The sequence below is a fragment of the Halichoerus grypus genome, chromosome 10, assembly GCF_964656455.1.
Source record: "Halichoerus grypus chromosome 10, mHalGry1.hap1.1, whole genome shotgun sequence".
Taxonomy (NCBI): Eukaryota; Metazoa; Chordata; class Mammalia; order Carnivora; family Phocidae; genus Halichoerus; species Halichoerus grypus.
In genome coordinates this window covers 49,425,025-49,450,733 of record NC_135721.1, presented here as the reverse complement: position 1 = coordinate 49,450,733, position 25,709 = coordinate 49,425,025, and the positions used below count along the sequence as shown (strand labels likewise).

The window sequence follows — 25,709 nt, the reverse complement described above, 5'->3', positions numbered from 1 at the left end:
TGATTCAGGCAAGAATCATTAATGGATACTATAAGGGGGAGGGATATGAAGAACATCTGATAACTAAGAGAATACAAAGTATTTCAACATAAACACAAACATGACATAACAAAAAGAAAATGATAATGACAATTATAGAGGGAGAAAAGACAAAATTAATATAAATATGTCTTATAATACTACACACACACACACACACACACACACACAGATACAGAGCGAGAAACAACTAGGGAGGGAAGGAAGGAGGGGAAGATCCCATATATTCCTTCTATATAAAGAATTTCCATTTATTTCATGTCTGCAGAAAGACTACAGGTCCGTTGGCAATGAATTATCAGCTTCCGTTTGGCTAAAAAATATTTACTTTGTTTCTGGAAGTTACTTTGCTGTCTACAGAATTCTCGCTTGATTTGTTCTGAGTCCCTGAAGCCTGGCACACCATCCTCTCAGGCTTGCCATTTTTGAGAAGTCTGCTGTAATACTTTTCACTATACCTGCATGTAGCATCTTCTTTTTTCTAAGTGCCTTCTGCTCTCTGATGGGTTCCAGAAAAAATTTCATTTTGTAGTTTATCTGTTTTGTTTTGTGCTTTTTTTCATTGTTAGGGAGGAAACAATACTCTTTCCAGCTTTCTATATTGTAAATAGAAGCAGAAATATCTCACAGTAATTTGCTTAAAAAAAAAAAAAAAAAGTCCTATGCATGTACAGGATTCACATGGAAGAAAGACTAAAAGAAAAAGATTTCCCAGGTATAAAGAGTGGTTATTACTATGTGTTAAAATTTTGAGTCTTTCAAATTTTTCTTCTTTGAACTATTCTCTGTCTCCTAAATTCTTTACAGAGATCCAATTTTATAACTTAATAAACTGTGTGTGTATATGTGTGCATGTGTGTGTGCGTGTATTCCTATTTTTTAAGTCAAGTGTAAGTGCTACCACATTATTTTACCAAAGACATGCCATTTATTTGCTATCTTTAAAAAAAAAAAAAAAAAAGAATTTTCTTTCAAACAGAAAGAGTTCTGTGTCCTCAGAATTCATACATTGTTTTTCAATATTTCTAATGCTATTCAGCATCTTCTATCCAAGGTAAAAGAGCAAAGTCTTATAAGGAAAAAAATATGAGTTTCATTTACGAGAATAATGATCTTTAAAGCTTCATAAAAATCTCAATACAGCAGTTTTTCAATTTTAAGAGTCTTGCGTTTAAGAGAACTAATTGTTCTTATACTTATTATTCTCATATCCCAAATTATAATCTCCCCCCATGACAGCTATGATGGTCAAGGTGCTCTCTGTCACTGCAGGTATATACAAGGCAAATATAGCCCAGAAAATAAGGTAAATGTAAACCAAAGAGTAAAGGCAGCTGTAAAATCTTCCCAAATTGAATACTTATTTTTGTCAATGTGAAACATAACAAAGGGGGTTTTCAGGCAAAAGCTCAATATATTGAAGCAAGAAAAAGACTTCTGAACAATTTACTCACAGTATCCCTTTACCATATTACCTTTCCTCCAACACAGGATAGAAAGAGTCACAATGTGATGAACTTGTAGTATTTTCTATATAGTAACATACCTGACAGTACCCTAGAGATCATTCTCGGTTATTAAGTCATTTGGCGGTGGTGGAGAAGGGGGGCCCCAAGGGGTAAGAAAAAGTTTTGGTTTATAACTTCCAAAGATAATCTCATCTCCACGCAACCATTTCCATGAAAACAACCTCATTTTCAAAGAAAAGAACAAATTAACTGTACAAGCCCTATGCTTCATTTTTTACTTAGTAAGAATGATTATCAAACAAGTGACTCAAACTATTTTCCAATTATGTTTACTTTCAGAGTTGCATGGCATGCCATACATTCCATTCACTCATTCTTTTTTTTTTTTTTTTTTTTAATTTACTGAGCTGGTGCAGGGGATGTTGTGCTGAACAAAACATTAAATGTTTCTACCTTTCAAGAGGCCTTTTCTAACATCCTTAATTTGTCTCAGTTTTTGGCTCCTATGTTGCTGCTATGTCTCTCCATCATAACACAACTATCACCAGTTGTTCAGTTCCTCAGTTAGATTACACACTCCTTGAAGACAGGGAACATATTTTCAGCATCTTAATGTCCTCACTACCAAGCATCATCTGACAAATAACAGTGTACCTATAATGTAAGGCGAATAAACCAGTAGATAAATAAACAAAGGAGCCTGCAGGCTAGCACATACAGAAACACAAAGATACAAGTACAGCAATAAAATCTAAGAGGAGTTTTGATAACAGCATTCACGAAGTACAGAAAGAGCACAAAGGAGTCAGGAGATCAACTCCATTAGGGATGGAAGTGGTCAGAAAGGTTTCATTCATTAAAGGCTTAAAGTGAACCTGGAAGGATGGTTAGAAGCTAGTTACGAGCACTAACAAGGAAAAGGTAATTTCAGGTAGAGACAGTCATGAGGAAAGCCCAGTATAAAAAAGCATATTAGGATCAGAAAACAGCAAACAGGTTGGTAGGACTGAAGCATGGAGTTAGCCTGGGATATGAACCTGGAAAGGTACAAGGGGGACTAGGTCAAGGAGTGGGGGAGGAGGCAGATGGATAACTGTGTCAGGCTGGAGTTTGAATTTTATGCAGTAGGCCATGAGGAATCCTTGGAAAGGTGAGCAGAGTAAAGTTAAATGATAAGATTTTATTTTAGAAGAATTACTCCAGGGAACATACAGAATAGAATGAGGAGAAAGGGCAAATGGTTGGGAAAGCAAAGTTAGACATTTCAGAATAATTAGGAGACTATTTAAGTGGCCCACGTCAATTATAACTACAATGTGAATGAAAGAAGCCACACTGGGAAGAGAGAACTTTAAAGAAAAAAGAGCTGCAAATAAAAAACACAACAATCCATTTTGTCACCAATTAGGTTTAGAGAGGCTAATTTACAAATGAGCACTGCCTTCATTTGTTAAATGGGAATAATTAACACTTAACATTGTGACAACCATCCGGGACAATGCATGAAAGAATTGTAAACATGGCAGTAATCCTTTTGTTGAAGCTGATGCTGACCAGATTTGAATTCTGGCTCAAACACTTACTCCTGATGAGATCTTGCCATTTGCAACGACGTGGATGGAACTGGAGGGTGTTATGCTGAGTGAAATAAGTCAATCAGAGAAAGACATGTATCATATGACCTCACTGATATGAGGAATTCTTAATCTCAGGAAACAAACTGAGGGTTGCTGGAGTGGGGGGTGAGGTGGGAGGGATGGGGTGGCTGGGTGATAGGCACTGGGGAGGGTATGTGCTATGGTGAGCGCTGTGAATTGTGCAAGACTGTTGAATCACAGATCTGTACCTCTGAAACAAATAATACATTATATGTTAAGAAAAAAAAAAGAAGAAGATAGCAGGAGGGGAAGAATGAAGAGGGGGAAATCGGAGGGGGAGACGAACCATGAGAGACGATGGACTCTGAAAAACAAACTGAGGGTTCTAGAGGGGAGGGGGTTGGGAGGATGGGTTAGCCTGGTGATGGGTATTGAGGAGGGCACGTTCTGCATGGAGCACTGGGTGTTATGCACAAACAATGAATCATGGAACACTATATCTAAAACTAATGATGTAATGTATGGGGATTAACATAACAATAAAAAAATTTAAAAAAAAATGGAGTATACTTTCTAGTACCTCATAGATTAGTACTATTTTCAGTTTTACAGACGTTTTTAATATATTTGTAAAGTGTTTACAAAAATATAGACCAATGCTTGAAACTTTGTTTTTAATAAAAATAGTTAATAGAAAATAAGGAGTTGAAATGATTCTTAGATTTCTGGCTTGGGTGAATGGTAGTATCATTCACTGAGAGGAGGGGGTTCTTCTAGAAAAGACAATAATCTTTTAGAAAAGACAATCTAAAAGATTGTCTAAAATACTGTCTTTTAGAAAAACAATCATAATGACTATTCCCCTTAAATTCTTTAAGATGAGCTAAGTAGTCTTCTAGGTGTTTTGAAAGTCAACTCTCCATATTTCAGCACTTGCCATGGTGTATTTTCATGTCTAATATCCTCAGTACATACTGACAATATCTGAGGGCAAAGAACTGTGTCTTTTACTTCTGCATTCCCAGTAGGCAGGATGTATCTGGGACATAAATAGGCTTGGTATACATTAGCCAAATAATTTAACTTAAAGGAGATGAGGATACCTTCAACAAGTCCAGAGAGTATTTGGAAAGAAGGATGTTTCCAAGGGATTATACTTGCTACTCCCCTCGTGGCCTTAAAATCTCATCAATTTTAGAAAGTAAAAATTAATATACTGTTTTCTAGTGACTTCTCACTAACAAAAAAAGTGTTGAAATGCAAATCTACAACGAAAATAGAGAGTAAGCAAAGTAATAGAAACAAAAACAAATTATTTTCAAGTTTCCAACTTCCCCTTTTACCATGACTTTATAATATGGCAGATGCCATGCTGTGAATGGCTAATATTAATACTTTCAAAATCAGAGCTGAAGGGGTTATGCAAAGGTTTTCAGAATATTCATGCACGTTAAGAGTCACAATCTCAACATCTGTTACATTTCCACTGTTTCAAAGCATACCTTAGGTGAAGATCTTCCGAAAACTTCAGGCAGGCATAAATAAATTCTTTAATTTGGTTGTAAACTTTTGGCACAAATTCAGAGAAAGGAAACTTTTTTGGAAATGGTTGCTATAAATGCAAGAATGAATGAAAGCAAGTCACAAACCAACATACGTTGACGATACTTATAAATTAATTAAAATGCAAAAGGAATTAACAACCTCAAATTTAAGAAAGTGTTTCCAAAAGTTTCCTGATGCTGAAAAGAATGAGATATAAATTTAAATAAATAATAATTCAAATGTCTTTCAACACATGAAGGGCCCAAAAAAAAAGCTGTGGTAAGTATTCAGCAATAAAAACAAATGAATTATTGCTACATACACCAACTTAGACAAATCTCAAAAGCATCATGCTGAGTGAAAGAAGCCAGCCTCAAAAGGCTACCTACTGTATGATTCCGTTTATATGGCATTCTTGAAAAGGCAAAAGTAGATGGATAGCAACTACACTGGTTGCCAAAGGCTGGGGGTTAGGGTTGGGAGGAATTGATTAAAAAGGAGCAGCATGAGGGAACTTTTGGGGATGATGGAACTGTTTTGGTATCATTATTGTGGTAGTACATATATGACTCAATACACTGTCAAAACCAATAGAATTATAGAGCATGGGATAATTTTTACTGTATGTTTGCGGAGAAAATGTCCTAAAACTATAATAAAAGCAAGTATTTCAAAGTATAAACAACATTGGAACATGCCCAGCAATACTCCTAACACTTCAGAGGTGAAAGGACCCTCAGGTCATCTACTGATTCCCAGAACAGGAACTTCTGTTCTTCTAAAGCCCCAAAATCATTCTCTGAAGGTATTCTAGAGGTCTAATGCATTGTTGGAGGTAATGCCTTTAATGAAACTGATAAAATGAAAACTTTTAGAGGATGCCAAAGCAAACAGAATTTTATTTTAAAGCACTCTTACCTTTTCCAACTCTGTATCTTGGAATGGGAACTGTCCTACCACCTTTTTATACATTTCTTCACTTGTTACTGGTATAGGACTGTAATTGTCAGAATCAAGTATGTTTCTAGAGAGAAAAGGAAGGAAGGAAGGAAGGGTGAGAGCTGGTTAATCACTGTAGTGATCACAAGTAATTTTCAGGTAAACTCAAATGGTTGCATGTATATAGCCACCAAAACAATGTTTTCCAGTCCCTAGCCTATTCCTTCTACAATGAAGCTATCTATTTCAGGTAAAAACATCTTTAACAAGAAGACCAAAAGAAAACTACACTCTGAAACAAAGGGAACACAATTATAAACATAATCTCATAGTATTTGACATTTTTAGATGAGACAAAATTTCATTGCAACATGTAGAAGCCATAGGCAAACAAGTAGTAAACAAAAGACTGTGTGCTTGGAAAAAAAGCAAAAAGGTTTTATTTGGGGGTTTTCTGCTTTGTTTTTAAAGAAAATATATTTGATTATGTTCTTTAATACTGTAATAGATCTTCTATTCTAACTTTCAAAATTGGCAGATGGGGAAAAGTAACTTCTATAATAAATCCAAAATATATTCATATACTTCATCTACTGTTCTGTGTTAAGGATGAACTTCATCCATAGGAACTGGCTCCCTAACTAGACTGGGAACTCTCTAAAAGCAGAGACCATACTACCAAAATCAAAATCAAATTTACTGAAGGGATCGGATCAGACACTCTTAAGACCATGGATATATGATGTTATTAATTTTCAAGGTTCTTACAGACATAATCCTCCCATAAATACAACTGTACCATTAGTAAGATTAAAGGAAAAATGTAAGATCTTAAAGCTAGAAGAATTTGAAAACGGGGTAAGCTGATCTGGGGATAGGGTCTTGCAATAAAGCAAGAAGATCACTTTAAATAAGAGAATAAAGGCTCAAAAGGAGAAGAAACTCAAGTGATCTGACATGGGTTGTGTGCCAGGAAAACAGTCCAAGTAGATATTTGTCAGTGCAAGGTATAACAGGGTAACTCTCATATTATTGTATACACAATGCATGATGCAGTAACCATTTAAATAATACACTTCAGGGGCGCCTGGGTGGCTCAGTTGGTTAAGCGTCTCCCTTCGGCTCAGGTCACAATCCCACAGTCCTGGGACCGAGTCCCACGTTGGGCTCCCTGCTCAGCGGGGAGCCTACTTCTCCCTCTGCCCGCCGCTCCCCCTGCTTGTGCTCTCTCTCTCTGACAAATAAATAAATGAAATCTAAATAATACACTTCAAACACTGGATTAGAATAGGCTTCCTCTCTAAATGTCGAGAAGGAAGAATGTGAGGAATCACATGAGTAAGTCTTCAAAAAAGGTTCCAAAACTCCTAAATTATTCAAAAGGGCTCAAAGCTACTACCCTATAAGTGAACTATAGACTAGGCATGATCTTCAAAAAGAAAGCCAAAAAATATATTAAGAAGACACAAAATGATCTGAATGGTATGAACTCAGGTATCTGACATTTATTCAAGACGGGAAAAAAAGCCAAAATGGGGTCTGGGGACTCTCCACACAGTAGACATAATACACTGAGATCAGATATCTTGGGAACTTTATTTGGGACATCTCTACAATTTGCTTGAATTCTGAATCATAACTTGGATCACAGCTAGAATATATAAGCCACACATACTTGTTGCTTATTTATGTGAGAAGCCTTACGCATGAATAGACACTAGCACATGCGCACATGTACACATACACACCACACAGGACTACAGGTAATTTCTCACCTGAAGATACCTGCCCACTTCTTCAGCAGAGTTTCACTATACTGATCTCTGATTTCTAATAGCATGTCAAAAAGCTGATTTACAGGAAAACCATACACCTGAAACAAAATAAGAAAATAATTTCATTTTATAGGGTGATTTTTTTTATTAGCAACATGAGAGAAATCAGGCACTGAAATATATTATCATTCAATTTAAATGAAAGCATGACAGCAGCATGTTTCATTCCCACCTAATGTCTAGCACTTATCTCTCAAGAATTAAAAGATACATACCAAAATATTTAAGCCAGGCAGAAAAAAAATAGAAAGATGAAATTTAAAATCAATATATACTGGGTACAGTGTCCACTAAGTTCTCCCTGCAACTCGTCATGTACCCTTAGCAAACTTCATGAACAGGGAGAGAAATTTGAAATGCTACCCATTTCTAATGCTATCTTATTGGATATGATTCGTGGTTCAAATCAACAATCATTATTCAAGATAGTAGTTTTAAAAAACTCCAAAATCACTCAGGCATTGTATCTGAATTAAGGGCATTTTAAAAAACTAAGGTAGTGAGTGGTTCAATTAATTCACTTGGCTCTGAGCAAAAAAAGGGGACTGGAACTACTTATGAGAATATAAACTGGTCAAGGTGATGACCAGGAAATGCTATAAAAAGATAAGATCTAGCTCTAGGAAAAGAAGAAATACAACTAAAAACTAAAAGGCATTTATTCAAGCTGGGTAGACAAGGAAAAGATCTAGAGCTGATGAACACTAATGGAGGTAACTCTATGTAAACAGAAGTCACAAACCTGAAGTGTGTCAGCAAAAAGCACAATGAGGTTCTTCAAATCTAACACGAGGTTTGGATCAGAGCAGTAAGACTAAAGGAAATAAAAGACAATGAGGAAAAAACATCTTAATTATTAAAAATAAAACTAAATTTTGACTTCATTCATTGCTTAATGCTTCACGTGGTAAAGGCTCTCTAGAAAGGGTCTAACCCTTTCCTGGCTCAGAATGACAACACATTTAGCAGGGAAGAGATGAGTAGAGACTCCAATATATCATGATCTACATTTTTAACAGCTAGAAATTTAAAAAAATATTTCTAAATAATTCTTCAGTCAAAAAAGAAATCAAAATTGATATTGCAGATTATTTTAAAATGAACAATATAATACTTGATATCAAAGCCTATGCAATGTGCCTAAAGCCATTTCAAAATACATTTATATTTTTAGAGGCAAACAGAAAACACAGAAGACTGAAAATAAATTAAGCACTCAACCCATGAAGCTAGCTCAAAAAGCCAAAATAAACCATAAGCATATGAGAGATCAATTCTGATCAAATTATAAGCAAAAATTACATAGAGAAGATATGAAAGATTTGATCAATGAAACCAAACGCTCATTAAAAATATCAAAAAACAGACAAATCTCAGGCAAGCCTGATTAAACAAGAGAAAACAAAAGTAAAGAACAGAAGGAATACAAAGAAAATAAACATAAATACAGAGGAAAAGTTACAAACGAAGTCCATATATAATCTCTTATCAATAAAATTGAAAATTGAAATGACATGCAGGATAGGTTCTGTGGGCAGGATTCAAAGATGTATACGTCACTATGTGAAAAATGTGGAATTTTGATATTCACAGTCTCTTGATTACAGTTTGGTTCCTTCCTCTCTACTGGATCTCCCAATTTCTGAAAGAGGTGTGTTGAATTCTCCCACAATGGTACGGTTCATCAATCTCTTATTACTAACAGTTCTTGTTCTATACATATTGATGCTTGCTTGTCCTCTATAAAAAGGCTATTCGAAACTGATAAATTACTGAACACTACCTCTGAAACTAATGATGTACTGTCAGTTCGCTAATGGAATTTATTTATTTTTTTTAAAGATTTTATTTATCTGAGAGAGAGAGACCGAGAGAGCACAAGCAGGGGGAGAGGGAGAGGGAGAAGCAGACTCCCTGCTGAGCTGGGAGCCTGACGTGGGGCTCGATCCCAAGACCTGGAGATTATGACCCGAGCTGAAGGCAGACGCTTAACCATCTGAGCCACCCAGGCACCCCGTCTAATTCAATTTAAATTTTTTAAAAAGGCTTTTGTCTTTTTGGTGGGTTAAAACTAGAATAATACAAAATATGCCTTTCTTCTCCCATTTAATAGTTCTATTTGCCTTGGAGAATACTGCCATTTCTGCTCCTCTTACTTTATTTTCACTCTTTTTAGGTCATCATAATGTAAGCAAACTATAAAACTGCCTCTTTGAGGCAACCCACAGAATGGGAGAAGATATTTGCAAATAACACCACAGATAAAGGGCTGGTATCCAAGATCTATAAAGAACTTCTCAAACTCAACACCCAAAAAACAAATAATCAAGTCAAAAAGTGGGCAGAAGATATGAAAAGACACTTCTCTGAAGAAGACATTCAAATGGCTGACAGACACATGAAAAAATGTTCATCATCATTAGCCATCAGGGAAATTCAAATCAAAACCACATTGAGATACCACCTTACACCAGTTAGAATGGCAAAAATGGACAGGGAAAGAAACAACAAATGTTGGAGAGGTTGTAGAGAAAGGGGAACCCTCTTACACTGTTGGTGGGAATGCAAGTTGGTATAGCCACTTTGGAAAACAGTGTGGAGGTGCCTCAAAAATTTAAAAAAAGAGCTACCCTATGACCCAGCAATTGCACTACTGGGTATTTACCCCAAAGACACAGATGTAGTGAAAAGAAGGGCCATATGCATCCCAATGTTCATAGCAGCAATGTCCGCAATAGCCAAACTGTGGAAAGAGCCGAGATGCCCTTCAACAGATGAATGGATAAAGAAGATGTGGTCCATATATACAATGGAATATTACTCAACCATCAGAAAGGATGAATACCCAACTTTTACATCAACATGGATGGGACTGGAGGAGATTATGCTAAGTGAAATAGTCAAGCAGAGAAAGTCAATTATCATATGGTTTCACTTATTTGTGGAACAAAAGGAATAGCATGGAGGACACTAGGAGAAGGAAGAGGAAAATGAGGGGGGCGGGGAATTGGAGGGAGAGATGAACCATGAGAGACTATGGACTCTGAGAAACAAACAGGGTTTTAGAGGGGAGGGGAGAGGGGGGATTGGTTAGCCCGGTGATGGGTATTAAGGAGGGCACATACTGCATGGAGCACTGGGTGTTATACGAAAACAATGGATCGTGGATCACCACATCAAAAACTAATGATGTATTGTATGGTGACTAACATAACATAATAAAATTTTAAAAAACAACAAAAACTGCCTCTTTGACATTTCCTGTGATTGCTGACATGTTGAACCTATTCCATCTTATTTTCAGTTTTCTATTTACAATGATTTCTTCTTTCTTTTTTATTTCATGATTTTCATTGGATCATAGTTATTTTTAATTAACTTACAGTGGTCATTAAATAAGTTATACACTTTCTTCCCACTGTTTACAAGAAATAATCCGGAATTTTCATTAAAAAAAAAATTTTAAACATTAAGTTTCCTTCTGTACAGATTCTTAAAAGCATTAAACTTTACAAATAACCAAATATCAGCTAATTAGATTTATCTATGAGTGTTACCCATTTTTTGCACACATTTTATTTAATCCTATCCCATCTTATAATCTGGATTTTTCATTTTTTGTAAAATACCAATAAAATAAAGAGTAACCTTTGAATCCTCATATATTTGAAAAAGGCTTTATTTTGCCCTCAAACTAAAATGCGAAATTTCTGTCAAAGAATTATCTCCCATCCTTTATCCTGTTTGACACTCAATACAGCCTTCCAACTACAGGAATCCAGTCTTTCCTCATTGAAGGGAAATTTCCTTCTTTTAATTCTTTAATTTTTAAAGTCCCCTCTTTTGTGACTATCCTTTCTTTCTAAATCTCTATTTGATATAATCAAAAATTAATATCAGGTATCCATCCATGTTTCTTAACTTTCCTTTCACATTTTCCATCTCTTTGGTTTGAAGACACCATATTATACACTTTCTATCTTGGGTGGCCCCAAGAGGCTGTCAAAATCAAAGTTCAAATTGTCTGAACTAACAAGTGACCTCAAGGCAAAGAAAGCTTAAGTGGTTAGCTTATCTCTCTAGACTCTTAACTTCCCTGGATTTGGCTTGGTAATTCCTTAATATCCTTACCAAGCACTTGAGAACTACAGAACATTTTATATGGTATATATACAAAAATGCAGCATTTTTAGTAGTTTCCAGCTGAAGGGTTGATATGAATAACCTAGTCTCCTATATTCCTAAAATCAGGAATGATTATTACTTTGTAAATTTTTCTCCTAGTCCATGAATTATTTGTATTTGCTAAAGAATGGCTATTCTATTTGTTTACTGTTACCTTCTATTTGATGTAATTGGTTTTCCTCAAATATTTTATGACTCTTGACTGTTCATGTTTTCAAATGAAGGACTAGGTTGATTACTTGATTAGTATGGATAACTTGCACGGGTTTTTCCTCTGTAAGTGTAAGTCTGTTTCCCAAGAAAGTGACTACAGGCTCTTCGTAAGTGGGGGGAGGGCACAGGAGGGGCGCAGAGGAATCACTTCCTTCAAAAGGTAGCACAAGAGAACTTGACTGATCATACTATTGTCTCTTTACATAGATGGTAAGGTTGGGCAAAGGAATTGGGTAAGCAGCTGGCTGGCTAAGATTTTTGGAAAGTAGACTTCTAAAATAATTTCTTTTATGATTTCTCCTAGGCCCATTCCTGCTCCTTGTATTTGTTAACTCTAAATTTAGAGGGTTCCTAGATTCCATTTGGAAGAATATCTCCTACTGTGACAATACCTCCCTCTACCATATTTAATGTAATATTTTCTTGTCTCAGGTTCAGTTAATTTTCTAATTTCGTTTGTTTTCTAAGTTCAAGGAAATTTTTCAAAACTTCTGGCCTACAGACGGTACTTTGCAGAATTTCTTTCTATTTTGTTTTTCCCCGTGTTATTGGGTGACAAGAGTTTGGTTAGCAGAACTAGAAGACAAGTATACTCAGTATACCCTTCTGACTCAAAAAAACTTAAAATATGTGAGGGAGATGAGTATGGACATGGCATGGGTGTGTATAAAACCACTATCACAGTACACACTCTTGTCTACCTACCACATAACAAACTAAAATATCCAATATTTAGTATCTGTAAAACATGAGGTTTTGCCACACAGTATTACATTGTTCCATAATTTTTTAAAAAGATTTTATTTATTTATTTGACAGAGTGACAGCGAGGGGGGGAACACAAGCAGGGGGAGTGGGACAGGGAGAAGCAGGCTTCCCGTGGAGCAGGGAGCCTGATGCGGGACTCGATCCCAGGACCCTGGGATCATGTCCTGAGCCGAAGGCAGAGGCTTAATGACTGAGCCACCCAGGCGCCCCCATTGTTCCATAATTTTGAGCACCCTTTCAGTATTATCCCCTTCAGTATTATCAGATGATCGGTTTATCATTATTACCCTTTCAGTATTATCAGATGATGTTTATCATATTATTAAAAACTATATTAGCAGATCTTCTAATATTGAACCATTCCTGATACAAACTTTCCTTTGTATTAGCAAATTATATTTTAATATACTGCTAAATTTGCATTCCAAGAGAGATGGACCATGTAAGATCTCTTTCATGTTTTGAAATCAGCATTGAGAATACTATACATATTAATACCCGAAATATTATCGCTTTCAAAATGTTTCTAATTTATGCAATTACTAATAATTCAATCAGAGAAAGAGTAGTTTTAAATGTAACATAGAATGTTAGAAAGACATATAGATTTTTGATAAACAAGTAACAATCATTCAGATATAGTGTTTCTTTTTGAGATTTGTTTTGATGCTTGGGTTGCTCTTATTTTGGCTTGCTTTGCTGGGTAATATAATACAATAAATAGTGTCATGAAACAGAATTAACATTTGTGGCATCAATTACTCTTGTCTCCCCCAAATTCCTATGTTAAAGCCCTAACCCCCAGCGTAGCTATACCTGGAGATGGAACTTAGAGAGATATTTAAGGTCAAAGGAGGAAGGGCCCTGATCTGAAGGGATCAGTATCCTTATAAAAGAAGCAGGTGACACTGTGAAAAGGCCATGTGAGGACACAGTGAGGACACAGCCATCTGCAATTCAAGAGACAGCCCTCACCAGAAACCAATCCTACTGGCACCCTGATCTCAGACTTCCAGCCTCCAGAACTGTGAGAAAATAAATTTCTGTTGTTTGAGTACCAGTCTATGACATTTCATTATGGCAATCTGAGCTGAATAAAATGAGAGATTAACACAGTAATGTTATTGGAAGTGATGAGTCGTAAAAAATAAAGATAGAATCCAAGGAGCACCTGGTCGGCTCAGTCGGTTAAGCACTAACTCTTGGTTTTGGCTCAGGTCATGATCTCAGGGTCATGAGATCGAGCCCAGTGGCAGGCTCCAGGCTCCGTGTGGAATCTGCTTGGGATTCTCTCCCTCTCCCTCTGCCCTTCCTCCCACTTGCGTGCATGTGTGCACGCTCTCTCTCTCTATCTCTATCAAATAAATAAATAAAATCTTAAAAAAAAAAAAGAATCCAACCTCACACCCTATACTAAAATAAACTTTTTATGTCTATGATGTATACATAACAGACATAAAAGTAACTCTGTACAGAAATACTAAAATCAAATATAGACAAATAATTATATATTCTTTGCAATAAGGAAGACATAAGTTGTCGAGTTAAAAATCAATATATTTACAAAAAATTTTAAACTTCTGTAAAGCCATGGAAAAGAAAAGCAAAGTTAGAGACACATGAAACTATGAAAAAATATTTGCAACCTATATATCAGACCAGAGATTAACATTCAGATTAAAAGCTAGCATCCATGTTTTATTAATAAATAATAAAATATTTTTAAACTATTAAAATATAAAGGCAATGCATATGAAAAGGAAATTTTAAGAAGATATACAAATAACTAAAAACATCTAAAGAGAGTTTCAATATCAGTATTAATCAAAGAAAAACATGTTAAATTAAGATAAAATTTCTGACATATTAGATTAGGAATGATTTTTTGTTTTTAAACATAACTTTCTGTGAAGTAAAAGGAATAGGGAAATAGGCATTCTAAAAGACAATGCTCAGAGTACTAAATGATAAATATTTTTGCAAAGCAAATTACAATATGCATCCAGGGCCTAAGAAATGTACAGATCCTAAGAATTTATCCTAGATATAATCAATTGTGCAAGAGTATTTTTATAAAAATATTCACAATGTTTAAAATAGCTAAAAAAAAGGGCCCAAAAACTTTTTTTAAAAAGTGAATTAATTATTTTAAACAATACAGTACTACAATGGAATATTATGCAAGTAAATATTAAAATTAATACAGATTGATTAGACACAAAGTGAAAACCACAGCTTGTTTCTATTTAAAATACATATTGTATATTGTCTTTTCATACACAAGAAAAAGAATCTTTAAATTTACATATAAGAAAGCTAATAATAATCATGCCAGGGATCATGGCCACAATTTGTTACTATTAGCAATCAATATTTTCTATCTTAGAATAAACATGTTACCTTTGTAAAATAAATATTTACATATAAAAACACATCGTACTAAGGGAGAAGGTAAGACATTAAAAAAATGATCCTAGGACAATAGATACACTATTGCAAAAAAGTAAAATGAGATCCTTAATCATTTTTTAAATAAAAATAAATAACAAGTGGTAGTATATACATATATGTGTAAAAAAAAAAAAAAAATCAAGCCATAACATAGTTACAAGACTTTTTTTTAGTCTTGGAACAGGCAGGAACTTTTAAAAAATATTTTTAAATTTGCCAGACTTTATTATGACAAAAGAATAAAATGATAAAAATGTCAGATGAAGTCCTAGGTCACATATAAGCAATGAGAGAAATTTTAAAATAAGATAGATATATAGGGGCGCCTGGGTGGCTCAGCTGGTTAAATGTCTACCTTCAGCTCAGATCATGATCTCAGGGTCCTGGGATTAAGCCCCATGGCAGGCTCCCTGCTCAGTGGGGAGTCTGCTTCTTCCTCTCCCTCTGCACCCCCACCCCCGGCTCATGCACCCACTCTCGTTCTCTCTCTCAAATAAATAAAATCTTTTTTAAAAAAGATAGATATATAAAGAGGCAAACATTTAACATTTCTAAATACCAAAAAAGAAACCATAAATAAAAATAAAAGGAGAAAAACATTTGCAATGTATTCAATGACATATCCTCTTTGGTTTCAAATGCGTATATTAACCAAACTCCTACACCTTGTTACTTGGATGGCACAAAGGCAAAGTAATCATATTCAAAGGCCAGTGATGACCTCCCCACTCCAAACCATCAAAGGGAAAGAAACCACAAACCTAGGCATTACCTCGATATGCTTTTAACCTTACCTTTTATATCTAATCCATCAGAAAATACAATTAATCTTACCTCCTAAAAATCTCTCCAATTCATCCACATCTCTCCATATCTACTATTGCCCTTGGTCCAGCTATCATCACCTCTTGCCTGAATATTAAACTATCCTATTAATTGTTCTGCCCACATCCTTTCCCATCACTCATCCATAATTGAGCCAGAATGGAAAACTGATCTTCTCACTCCAATTTACCCTACCCCCACACTGAACACATACACACTCCATTCAACCCAGTGCTTAAAGCATCAAATATGTCTTAAATAATATGACATCTATCTACTTTTTTATTTTTACTTCATACCATGCCTAACTTTCTACGTTCCATGTTCTACCCACTCTGAACATTTTTCAATTCCCTAAAACGGCTACAATCCCATCAATTACAGATTTTACACATGGTATTTACTCTGGAACACTTGCTGATGAAGAGATAAGAAAGCTGAAGGATCGTGGATAACTTAAGTTTCTAGCTGGCACAACTAGATGGATATGAAAGCCATTTACTGAAATATTCTAGATGCTAAATTATCTTCTACTATTAAGTCCTCACTATCATTCCTCGAACAGTTCAGATAGAAAAGTATCCCCAAAGCCCCTGTACTACTATCTCTTATACCTAGAATTCCCTTTTAATTGATCTTTGCATAAATAGTGAGTCCTTGATATTCTGATCTCAGAATGCCACTTCTGATCAACCAATCAAAAGCAGGCACCCTAATCTATCACCATTTTAATTGCATTGTATTATCACTATCTGATATTCTTATTTATTTGTTTATTGGGAACCTCCCCCATCAAAATATAACTTTCTTTTTTTTTTTTTTAAGATTTTATTTATTTGAAAGAGAGAGACACAGTGGGAGAGGGAACACAAGCAGGGAGAGTGGGAGAGGGAGAAGCAGGCTCCCCACGGAGCAGGGAGCGCAACACGGGGCCCAATCCCAGGACCCTGGGACCATGACCCGAGCCAAAGGCAGACACTTAACGACTGAGCCACCCAGACGCCCCAAAATATAACTTTCTGAGAGCAAAGATTTCATCCATCTTGCTCACCGTTGTATTCCCATTGCCAACATGTGTTAAAGAAATATTGAACAAATGATTAATTCAGAGCCAATATTATCTATCTGAAATAAAGTGAATTATCATCAAAAATTCAGGCTTTAATAAAATATATCAAAATCATGGGAACTCATAATTAGGTAACTTACTTATATGTTATAGCATTTTTTTTCAAAAAATAAGAATAAAACTGTGAATTCCAAGTCAGTATTAATTGGCATTATAGAAGGCATTTTAGAGTAGTGGCTGAGAATATGGGCTCCGGAGTCACATGTCTGGATTCGAATCCAAGCTCTACGACTTATTGTGTAACATTAGGCTGGTTACTTAACTTCTCTGAGGCTCAGTTCCCCAGACCATAAGGTAAATATAATAATAATACCTACCTTATGAAATATATATGAAGTACACACACCAACGCCCGACACAGAGAAAAGATTCCAATAAATGTCAGTTGTTGGGGTTTTTGTTTTGTTTATTTCTTACTGCAGAGAGCATCCCAAAAAAGTGGGCTCAGTGTTAGAAAGGATGGCAATTTGAAGAGGCTACTTCCATATGTCTTTGAAAGAGAGAGCTCCAAGTAGGTGATTCCACACAACACATACTTTTAACGCAGGACAACACTGACCAGTATATAGATAATCAGCAGTAAGTGAGAACTTCTCGTGGGGGCTTCTTACGTACCGAGTGGGTGCGGAGTGCCGCAATGGTTTTTGAAAGTGCCATTTCCCAGAGTTCATCAATGTAGGCTCTATTTACTAAGCCCTGGGTTGTATGTAAAATGTGATCTTCAACCACAAAAAAGCTAAGATGGAGGAAAAAAGAAAGTACAGCTGTCAGAAATTACAGTTTGACTACTATCTCCAGGGTCTGACAAACATTAAGAGCTGCCATCAAATTCAAAGTTAATAGTCATTTTTTTCTTAAAGAAAGCTACTTGGTGTCATAAACAAAAAATCACATTCCTAGGACTTAGAATTTTGTCCAACCACTTTACAGAAATTAGAGTCACGTTTCTATTAAATATTAACCATACTACCTCAAAAACTAATGATATAATGTATGGTGATTAACATAATAAAATAAAATTAAAAAAAAAAGAAAAAAGAAGAGGATGGAGTGAGAAAGCAGCCGCCTGCAAGCCAATAAGAGAGGCCTCAGAAAACCAAACCTGCTGACATCCTGATCTTGGACTTCTAGCCTCCAGAACTTGAGAAAATAAATTTCCATTGTTTAAGTCAAAAAAAAAAAAAAATGTTAACCATACTGGTCAGCAATTTAAAAGGGAAGAAAATGGTTACAGGTAAGGGAGGCTAATTTCACTATATGAAAAATACCAGGCCATTAAGACATTTAAAAAAAAATAACTGATTTTAAAGAGACAACGAAAGCTAAAATATACATTTTTGTAAGAGCCCAACATACAAAATATCAAAATGATTCCCTTTATATGGACTTCCTCATTACAGGGTTGAAAAGGTATCTTACAAAGGTCAAGAAAATGCAAACTTATTTTTTAACACTCTGTTGTAGCTTTATTGTTGTGCATTTACAATGTATCTTTAGCTCCCTTGGCTAAATGTTCATGCTAAATCTTTAAATAAGGAATTCTCATGATATATTTTAACCAAAACTATCAATTACATTGAAAAATCTAAATCTGAAATAAAAAAGAAAATTTCACGGAACAATCCAACTTCTTTCCCTTTCTTTTAATTGCAAAGTCATTATTTTGCAATTAGAATAAGCTGCCTATATTTGGGGTGTTTATTTGGGAAATGCAATTCCATATTAGTATGTATACTCTAGATGATGGTGGCAAACTATATAGCCCATGGGACGAATCTGGCCCACTGCCTGTTTTTATAAATATTGTTTTATTGGAACACAGCCACGTTCACTCATTGCCGTATTGTCTATAGTCGCTTTCACACTGCAACAACAGAGCTGAATAGTTGTGACAGAAACCGTATGGCCTGCGAAGCCTAAAATACTTTACTATCTGGCCCTTTTAGAAAAAGTTTGCCCACTTTTGCTGATTATTTGGTTCCCTCTTACCAAGAATAGAGAAACAAAACATCAGGTGTAATAAAAGTACAATTCAAAGTTTTTCTCCCTTATCCACCAAAACTAGTCTCCAACAATATAATGCTGAAACCAATAAGACATTCCTTTAAAATTATCAGAAAGTCAAAAATAAATCTTAAGAATTCAAAAGAAAAAGAGAAAAAAAATCTCCCAAGGAAAACTTATTTTTCCAAGTCTCACGAGTCTAGGTATTAAAAGTGTATAAATTTAAATACATACACACACATATATATACCTACCCTACAATTTGATTAAAATACTTCCTGTAGCCATCTAAAGTTTCATGCTGCAACAAAGCAAAGAAGAAAAAAGTTATTCTTTCTATTTTGATACATTAAGACAAAGTTAAAATCAGTTACTTAATTTCTTAAGGCTCAGTTCCCAAGACTCAGGTGAATATAACAATAGTACCCTATCTTATAGGGTTATAATGAGGATGAACTGAGATCATTCATCCCAGTACCTAAAACAATGCCTGACACATAGCAATCAATAGATGTTAGTTGTTATTTTCTTACTGTCACATCCACCAAAAATGATCTCAGAGCGACAGTTTAAAAAAAAAAAATAGTACATATGCAAAATAATGAACAGCTGCCAGAGAAGAAAAGTGGAAAATTTGAGAAAAGTTAAGTTGGTGATCCTACCATGTTAGATGGAGGCTGGAGCACCAAACGGGCCTGTTTTCGCCTCTGTTTTCGGTAGTAGTTCTCAAATGTTTCCCGGGCACCCTGTAAATAAACAAAAGGAAATGGGTTGACGCAATCTGACCAATTATTCTAGTATTTTGTGGGAAAAGAGAAGCTTCCAGGTCTGGAAGTGAGGCAACACCACATTTCTCAAAATCTGCTATTTTGACAATGATAATAATCATAGAAACAAATAAAAACAACTATTACCATTTATTGAACCCTACTTACAAATCCCATAAGAATGGATACAAAAGATTCTTAAGAGGACACTACTAGAACTCAACCACCAACACACCAAAGCTGGTTGCTGAATCAACTATCACAAATTCACAAGAATGAAGACAAACCAACATTCTCATAAGAGCAGTTGAGCAAATGTTCTTTAAAAACCTCACAGAACATTCCAGAAGAAAAATGTTCAGAATGAAAACCAGTCCCAAATGAATCATGAGCAAAGGGCCAGGGGGAGGCAGGAAAAAGGCAGAAGTGGAGAACAGTACATCAGTCTTCCCAGCTAGCACATAATCAAGCACAGGATTAACACCAAAAAAGAAGAAACAAAGCCCTGGAAATTCTTGGTGCACAGTTTCTTAAATTGAAAGGTGCTCCAGAGAACAAGAGCTGGCTCATGAGCTCTGTAACTGGGTTGAATCCCATTCTCTCAAAATTCATGTCCTTCCTGGGACGTCATAATGGGATCTTATTTAGAAATACGGTCGCTGCAGATGTACTTAAATTAAGATGCGGTCACACTAGAGTAGGGTGACCGTTAATCCGATATAACTGGTGTCCTTAAAAGAAAAGGAGAAAAGACACAGAGATAGACACACAGAGAGAACATCCTGTGACAACACCGGCAGAGCCTGGAATCACGCAGCTGCAAGCCAAGGACACCGAGGATTGCTGGCCACCACCAGAAGCTGGGGAGAGGCAAGGAAGGATGCCACCCAGAGTTTCAGAGGGAGGATGGCCTTCTGACACCTGCTTTTGGCTTCTAGTCTCCAAACCTGGGACCCAATAAGCCACCCAACCTGCGATACTTTGTTACAGCAGCCCTAGGAAACTAATAGAACTCAAAGCTTTTAAAACATGATGCCTCCTCCCCACCCAGGGTGCCTGGGTGGCTCAACTGGTTAAGTGTCTGCCTTCAGCTCAGGACATGATCCCAGGGTCCTGGGATTGGGACCCGCATCGGGCTCCCTGCTCAACAGGGAGCCTGCTTCTCCCTCTCCCTCTGCTGCTGTTCCGCCTGCTTGTGCTCTCTCCCCATCAAATAAATAAATAAAATCTTTAAAAGAAATGATGCCCCCCCATGACTAAATTCTACTCTGAATCCAAGACTTTTCTAAATAAATAAGAGTAGAAATGGAGAGACAGCATGCACGGTGGTTAAGAGCACTGATTTTGGAACCCGATGATGGTGAGTCCATTCAAATCGCAAGTCTGCTCCTTTCAGCTGTGTAAGTCGTATGACCAGCTGTATAACTTTCACTAATTTACCTCCCACCATTTAACTAACAGAGGCGCTATGGTGTTCTCATCTGTAGAGACGCCACCCTCATCACTGTCATGAGGACTCAGATGAGTTATAAAGCCTTTAGAACAGTATCTGATAAATAATCACCGCTATGCATGTGCTTATTGTTTTAAAAACAAGATGAATAAATCAATGATGGAAATGAAAACCTTGCCCATACGAAAAAGCATAAACTCTATGCAATACCGAAGTTGAGCCTCCTTCACCTTCCCAGAAGTCTGAAGAATCCTATTCAACATGACTTCTCTGTTAGATCCCTAAACTGGAGAAGTCGATTTAAGGTACTAAATCACACTAACTCAATAGCATAAGCTCAGGGGTTGGCAAACGTTTCCCCTCAAGGGCAGGACAGTCAATATTTTAGGCTTGGGGAGCTATGCAGCCTCTGTCGCCTCTGCTCACCTCTGCTGTCGAAATGCAAAAGTAGCCACAGACAGGACACGCGTGAGTGTGGCTGTGTTCCAATAAAATGTTATTTGTGGAAACTGAAATTAGAATTTCATATAATTTTCATCTGTCATGAAATATTCTCTTTTTATTTTTTTTATCAACAGTTTACAAATGTAAAAGCCATTTTGAGTTCACAGGTCACATCAAAGCAAGCAGCAGGGTGGCGGTGGCCGTGGCCCATGGTTTGTTGACCCCTGGTGTAGCTTAAAAACAAAGGTTTTAAAATGCTAACGTGATTATAACTGTAGACACCTGAGTCTTTCCTGCTATAAAATGAAATCAAACATTCAGACAGCTATTTCAAGGCTTGCTTATTTCTTAGTCCGTAAGTTAATGAAGCAGCAAATGATTCTATTTAAGAAATAAGAAGTGGAAACTGCCTGTTGGTTTGTTAAAGTTATTCCCCACTTGTCACCATTTCACAGCATAGTGGTATTATTAAATGTCAATTACATTCTGTACACACTGAGGGCTTTTCATTTTAAAGTTAACAGCCCTAAAGGCCCTTTATTATTCTTGTGTGACATTACACATTCAACATGCTTTGGAGCCAAGATACACTTAGCTGAGAATTTAGGGCAAGTCTTCTCTCAAATTAGACCATTGTATAATAATTTAATTATTTGTTGTAAAAGATAGAAATTATACAAGACAAAATTCTATATAAAAACCTATCATAGACCTCTACTTAGTTCTTTTTTTTTTTTTAAGATTTATTTATTTATTTGAGAGAACGAGAATGAGAGAGAGAAAGAGTACATGAGAGGGGGGAGGGTTAGAGGGAGAAGCAGACTCCCCGCCGAGCAGGGAGCCCGATGCGGGACTCGATCCAGGGACTTCAGGATCATGACCTGAGCCGAAGGCAGTTGCTTAACCAACTGAGCCACCCAGGCGCCCCGACCTCTACTTAGTTCTAAACTAGATACAGTTTTGCCTTTCAAATACTCATTCGATAAAATAAAAACACAAGAAAAGACCAATTTATCTAGTAATTCTGGCTTCTCTATTTACAAAAATGAGTTAGATTTTCCCTAGTGGCTGCTAAATAAATTCACCTCTGAGTATTCTATTTCCTCTGCCAATTTTGTCAACTCAATACTTACAGGTAGAATTTAAAGTAGACGCCTGACCAGTCCAGCTGAGTGCCTGTCTTTTCACAAACAGATCAACAGATGAACTATAAAAGTTTGCCACTTCAGTTTCAAGCTCCTCTAATCATTAATATTAATTAAAAAAAAACCCACCTCAAAAGTCAGTGAAAGTATAAGCAAATATACAGTGAAAAGTTGTTTTCATTTTATGTCATTAGTATTACACTGGTCCAAAGGCTTTGTAATAATTAATTAACACACATAACATCACAGAAAAACAAGTCACTTTTTGTACATAAAGTGCTTACCATACAATAAAGAACATCACTGAATTTATAGTCTATGGTGGAAAACTAGCAATTAAATGAACAAAAAATACCACAGAATCCTATGGATTGGAGTGTGTGTGTGTGTGTGTGTGTGTGTGTAGTAGGTGGGAGGAATGTCAGAGAAAGCCTCCCAGAAAAAAAAATGCCATTTATATTCATAGTTGAAGAATGAGTCAGAATAAACCACATAAAAAGAAAGGGAAAAATAGTTCTCGTAGAGACACAGAGGTTCATGCATCCCATGAATTGAAATTCTTCATGATGGAAACTTCAGAATATAAGAGAAAGGAATGACAAGAAATAAAAGCTACAGGACTTTATAAATTTGTTAAGATATTTGCACTTCAACTCTAGAGACAATCAGAGTTTTAGACATTTGTAAGTTGTAATGTACTGAGCAGAATGAAGAAAGGGAACATTAGACTCAAAAAGATCAGTCTGAAACTGACATATATTTAGGAGGTACAAGCTGATGACTGATTGGATATTGGTGGTAAAGGACAGAAAAGACAGCAAGCTAACGTGAGGTTTCTAACCTGGATAACTGGTTTGATGGTGGTGTCATTTAATGAGAAAGAAAACATAAGAGCAGGGATATATAGTCGATTATTATTCATGGATTCCATATTTGCAAATGTGCCTACTTGCCAAAATTTATTTTAACCTCAAAATCAACACTCATGCGGTCATTCACAGATAAGTACAGAGTGTTGAAAAATTTGAGCAGCGCCCAATGCACATGTTCCTAGCTGAGGTCAAACAAGACAACCCTGTCTCCTTTCTTCAGTTCTCATACTATAAACAATTACCCTTTTCACAGTCATCCAGTACCTCATTCTTTGTATTTTTGTGCTTTTTAAAAATTGAGATATAACTGACATATAACATTATATTATTTTCAGGTGTACAACACAATGATTCAATATATATATATATCTTGCAAAATGACCATCACCATAAGTCTAGTTAACACCTATCACCACATACAATTTTTTTCCCTTGGGTTGAGAACTTTTAAGAGCTACTCTCTTAGAAAACTTCAATTATTCAATCAAGTATTATTAGCTACGGTCACCATACTGTATATTATATCCCCAGGACTTACTTACTTTGTAACTGAAAGACTATTCCTTTTCATCACCTTCACCCAACTCCGCCATCCCCCACTTTTGGCAACCACCAATCTCTCTATGAGTTCAGTTGGGTTTTTTGTTTATTTGTTTAGATCTCATATATAAGTGAGATCATACAGTATTTTTCTGTGTCTGGCATATTTCACAGAGCAGAATGCCCTGAAGGTCCAGCCATGTTGTCACAAATGGCAAGATTTCATTCTTTTTTATAGCTGAATAATACTCCTTTGTATATACAGATCCCACATGTTCTTTATCCATTCATCAATGAACACTTAGGCTGTTTCTATGTCTTGGCTATTGTAAATAATGCCACAATGAACATAGGAGTGCACATACTTTTTCAGTTAGTGTTTTCATTTCCTTCAAATAAATACCCAGAAATGAAATTGCTGGAACATATAGTAGTTCGATTTGTAATTTTTTGAGAAACCTCCACACTGTTTTCCATAGTGTTTACACCAATTTACATTCCCACCAACACGCAATAAGGATTCCACCTTCTCAACATCCTCACCAACACTTGTTATTTCTTGTCTTTTTGATATTAGTCATTCTAACAGCTGTGAGGTGATTATCTCATTGTGGTTCTGATTTGCATTTCCTTGATGATTAGTGATGTTGAGCATCTTTTCACGTACCCATTGGCCACCTGTACGTCTTGCATTTTTGTGCTCCTTGTTGTTGATTTTTCTATTTAAAATGGCCCCCACACATAGTACTGAAGTGCTGTCTAGTGTTCCTAAGACTTGACACTTGTCAAGAAGACAAGATGTGCCTTACAGAGAAAATACATTCAGATAAGCTTTGTTTGGGCATGAATTATAGTGCTGCTGGCCATGAATTTGATGTCAATGAGCCAACAATATATATTAAATAAGATATCTTTAAAGAGAAATACATACAAAACAGGGTTATGAATTGATTGGCTGATGAAATGTTGTAAGCAGAAGCTCACAGTAACCTAACCCCGTACTTCCCCAGCAGCAGTGGTTCAGTATTCATTAACTCAGTGTTTACAGTGATCTTATAAAATATAACTAACATGAGTAACAAGAACTGATTGTACATGAGGAGACTGGTGATAATGACCTCTGTAACGAACATGTTTAGTTTGTAACTTCTAAGTGCTAAGTGTTTGGGAGCAGGCATATTTGGGTCTCCAGGTCAGGTGAAAGGGCTAAGCTAAAGACAATAGTTTTCAGAATCAAGAATCATTGGCAGGGGGCGCCTGGGTGCCTCAGTCGTTAGGCGTCTGCCTTCGGCTCAGGTCATGATCCCAGGGTCCTGGGATCGAGCCCCGCATCGGGCTCCCTGCTTAGCAGGAAGCCTGCTTCTCCCTCTCCCTCTCCCTCTGCTTGTGTTCCCTCTCTCATTGTCTCTCTCTGTCAAATAACTAAATAAAATCTTAAAAAAAAAAAAAAAATCATTGGCAGATGAACCATGAGAGACTGTAAACTCT

At 36.1% G+C, this 25,709-nt stretch overlaps 1 protein-coding gene across 4 annotated transcripts in view; it reads right to left on the bottom strand.

Moving 5' to 3' along the window:
* Positions 1–25,709, bottom strand: part of EXOC6B (exocyst complex component 6B) — a 590,843-nt gene that overhangs the window by 277,029 nt on the left and 288,105 nt on the right. For all 4 annotated transcript variants that reach the window (XM_078056409.1, XM_078056408.1, XM_078056410.1 and 1 more), the window contains 7 exons: positions 19,663–19,746; positions 19,255–19,301; positions 17,612–17,732; positions 8,168–8,239; positions 7,366–7,463; positions 5,570–5,675; positions 4,609–4,718 (listed from right to left, as the gene is read on the bottom strand). In XM_078056409.1, coding sequence (XP_077912535.1) covers positions 4,609–4,718; positions 5,570–5,675; positions 7,366–7,463; positions 8,168–8,239; positions 17,612–17,732; positions 19,255–19,301; positions 19,663–19,746 — 638 coding nt within the window. The remainder of the gene's footprint in view (positions 1–4,608; positions 4,719–5,569; positions 5,676–7,365; positions 7,464–8,167; positions 8,240–17,611; positions 17,733–19,254; positions 19,302–19,662; positions 19,747–25,709) is intronic.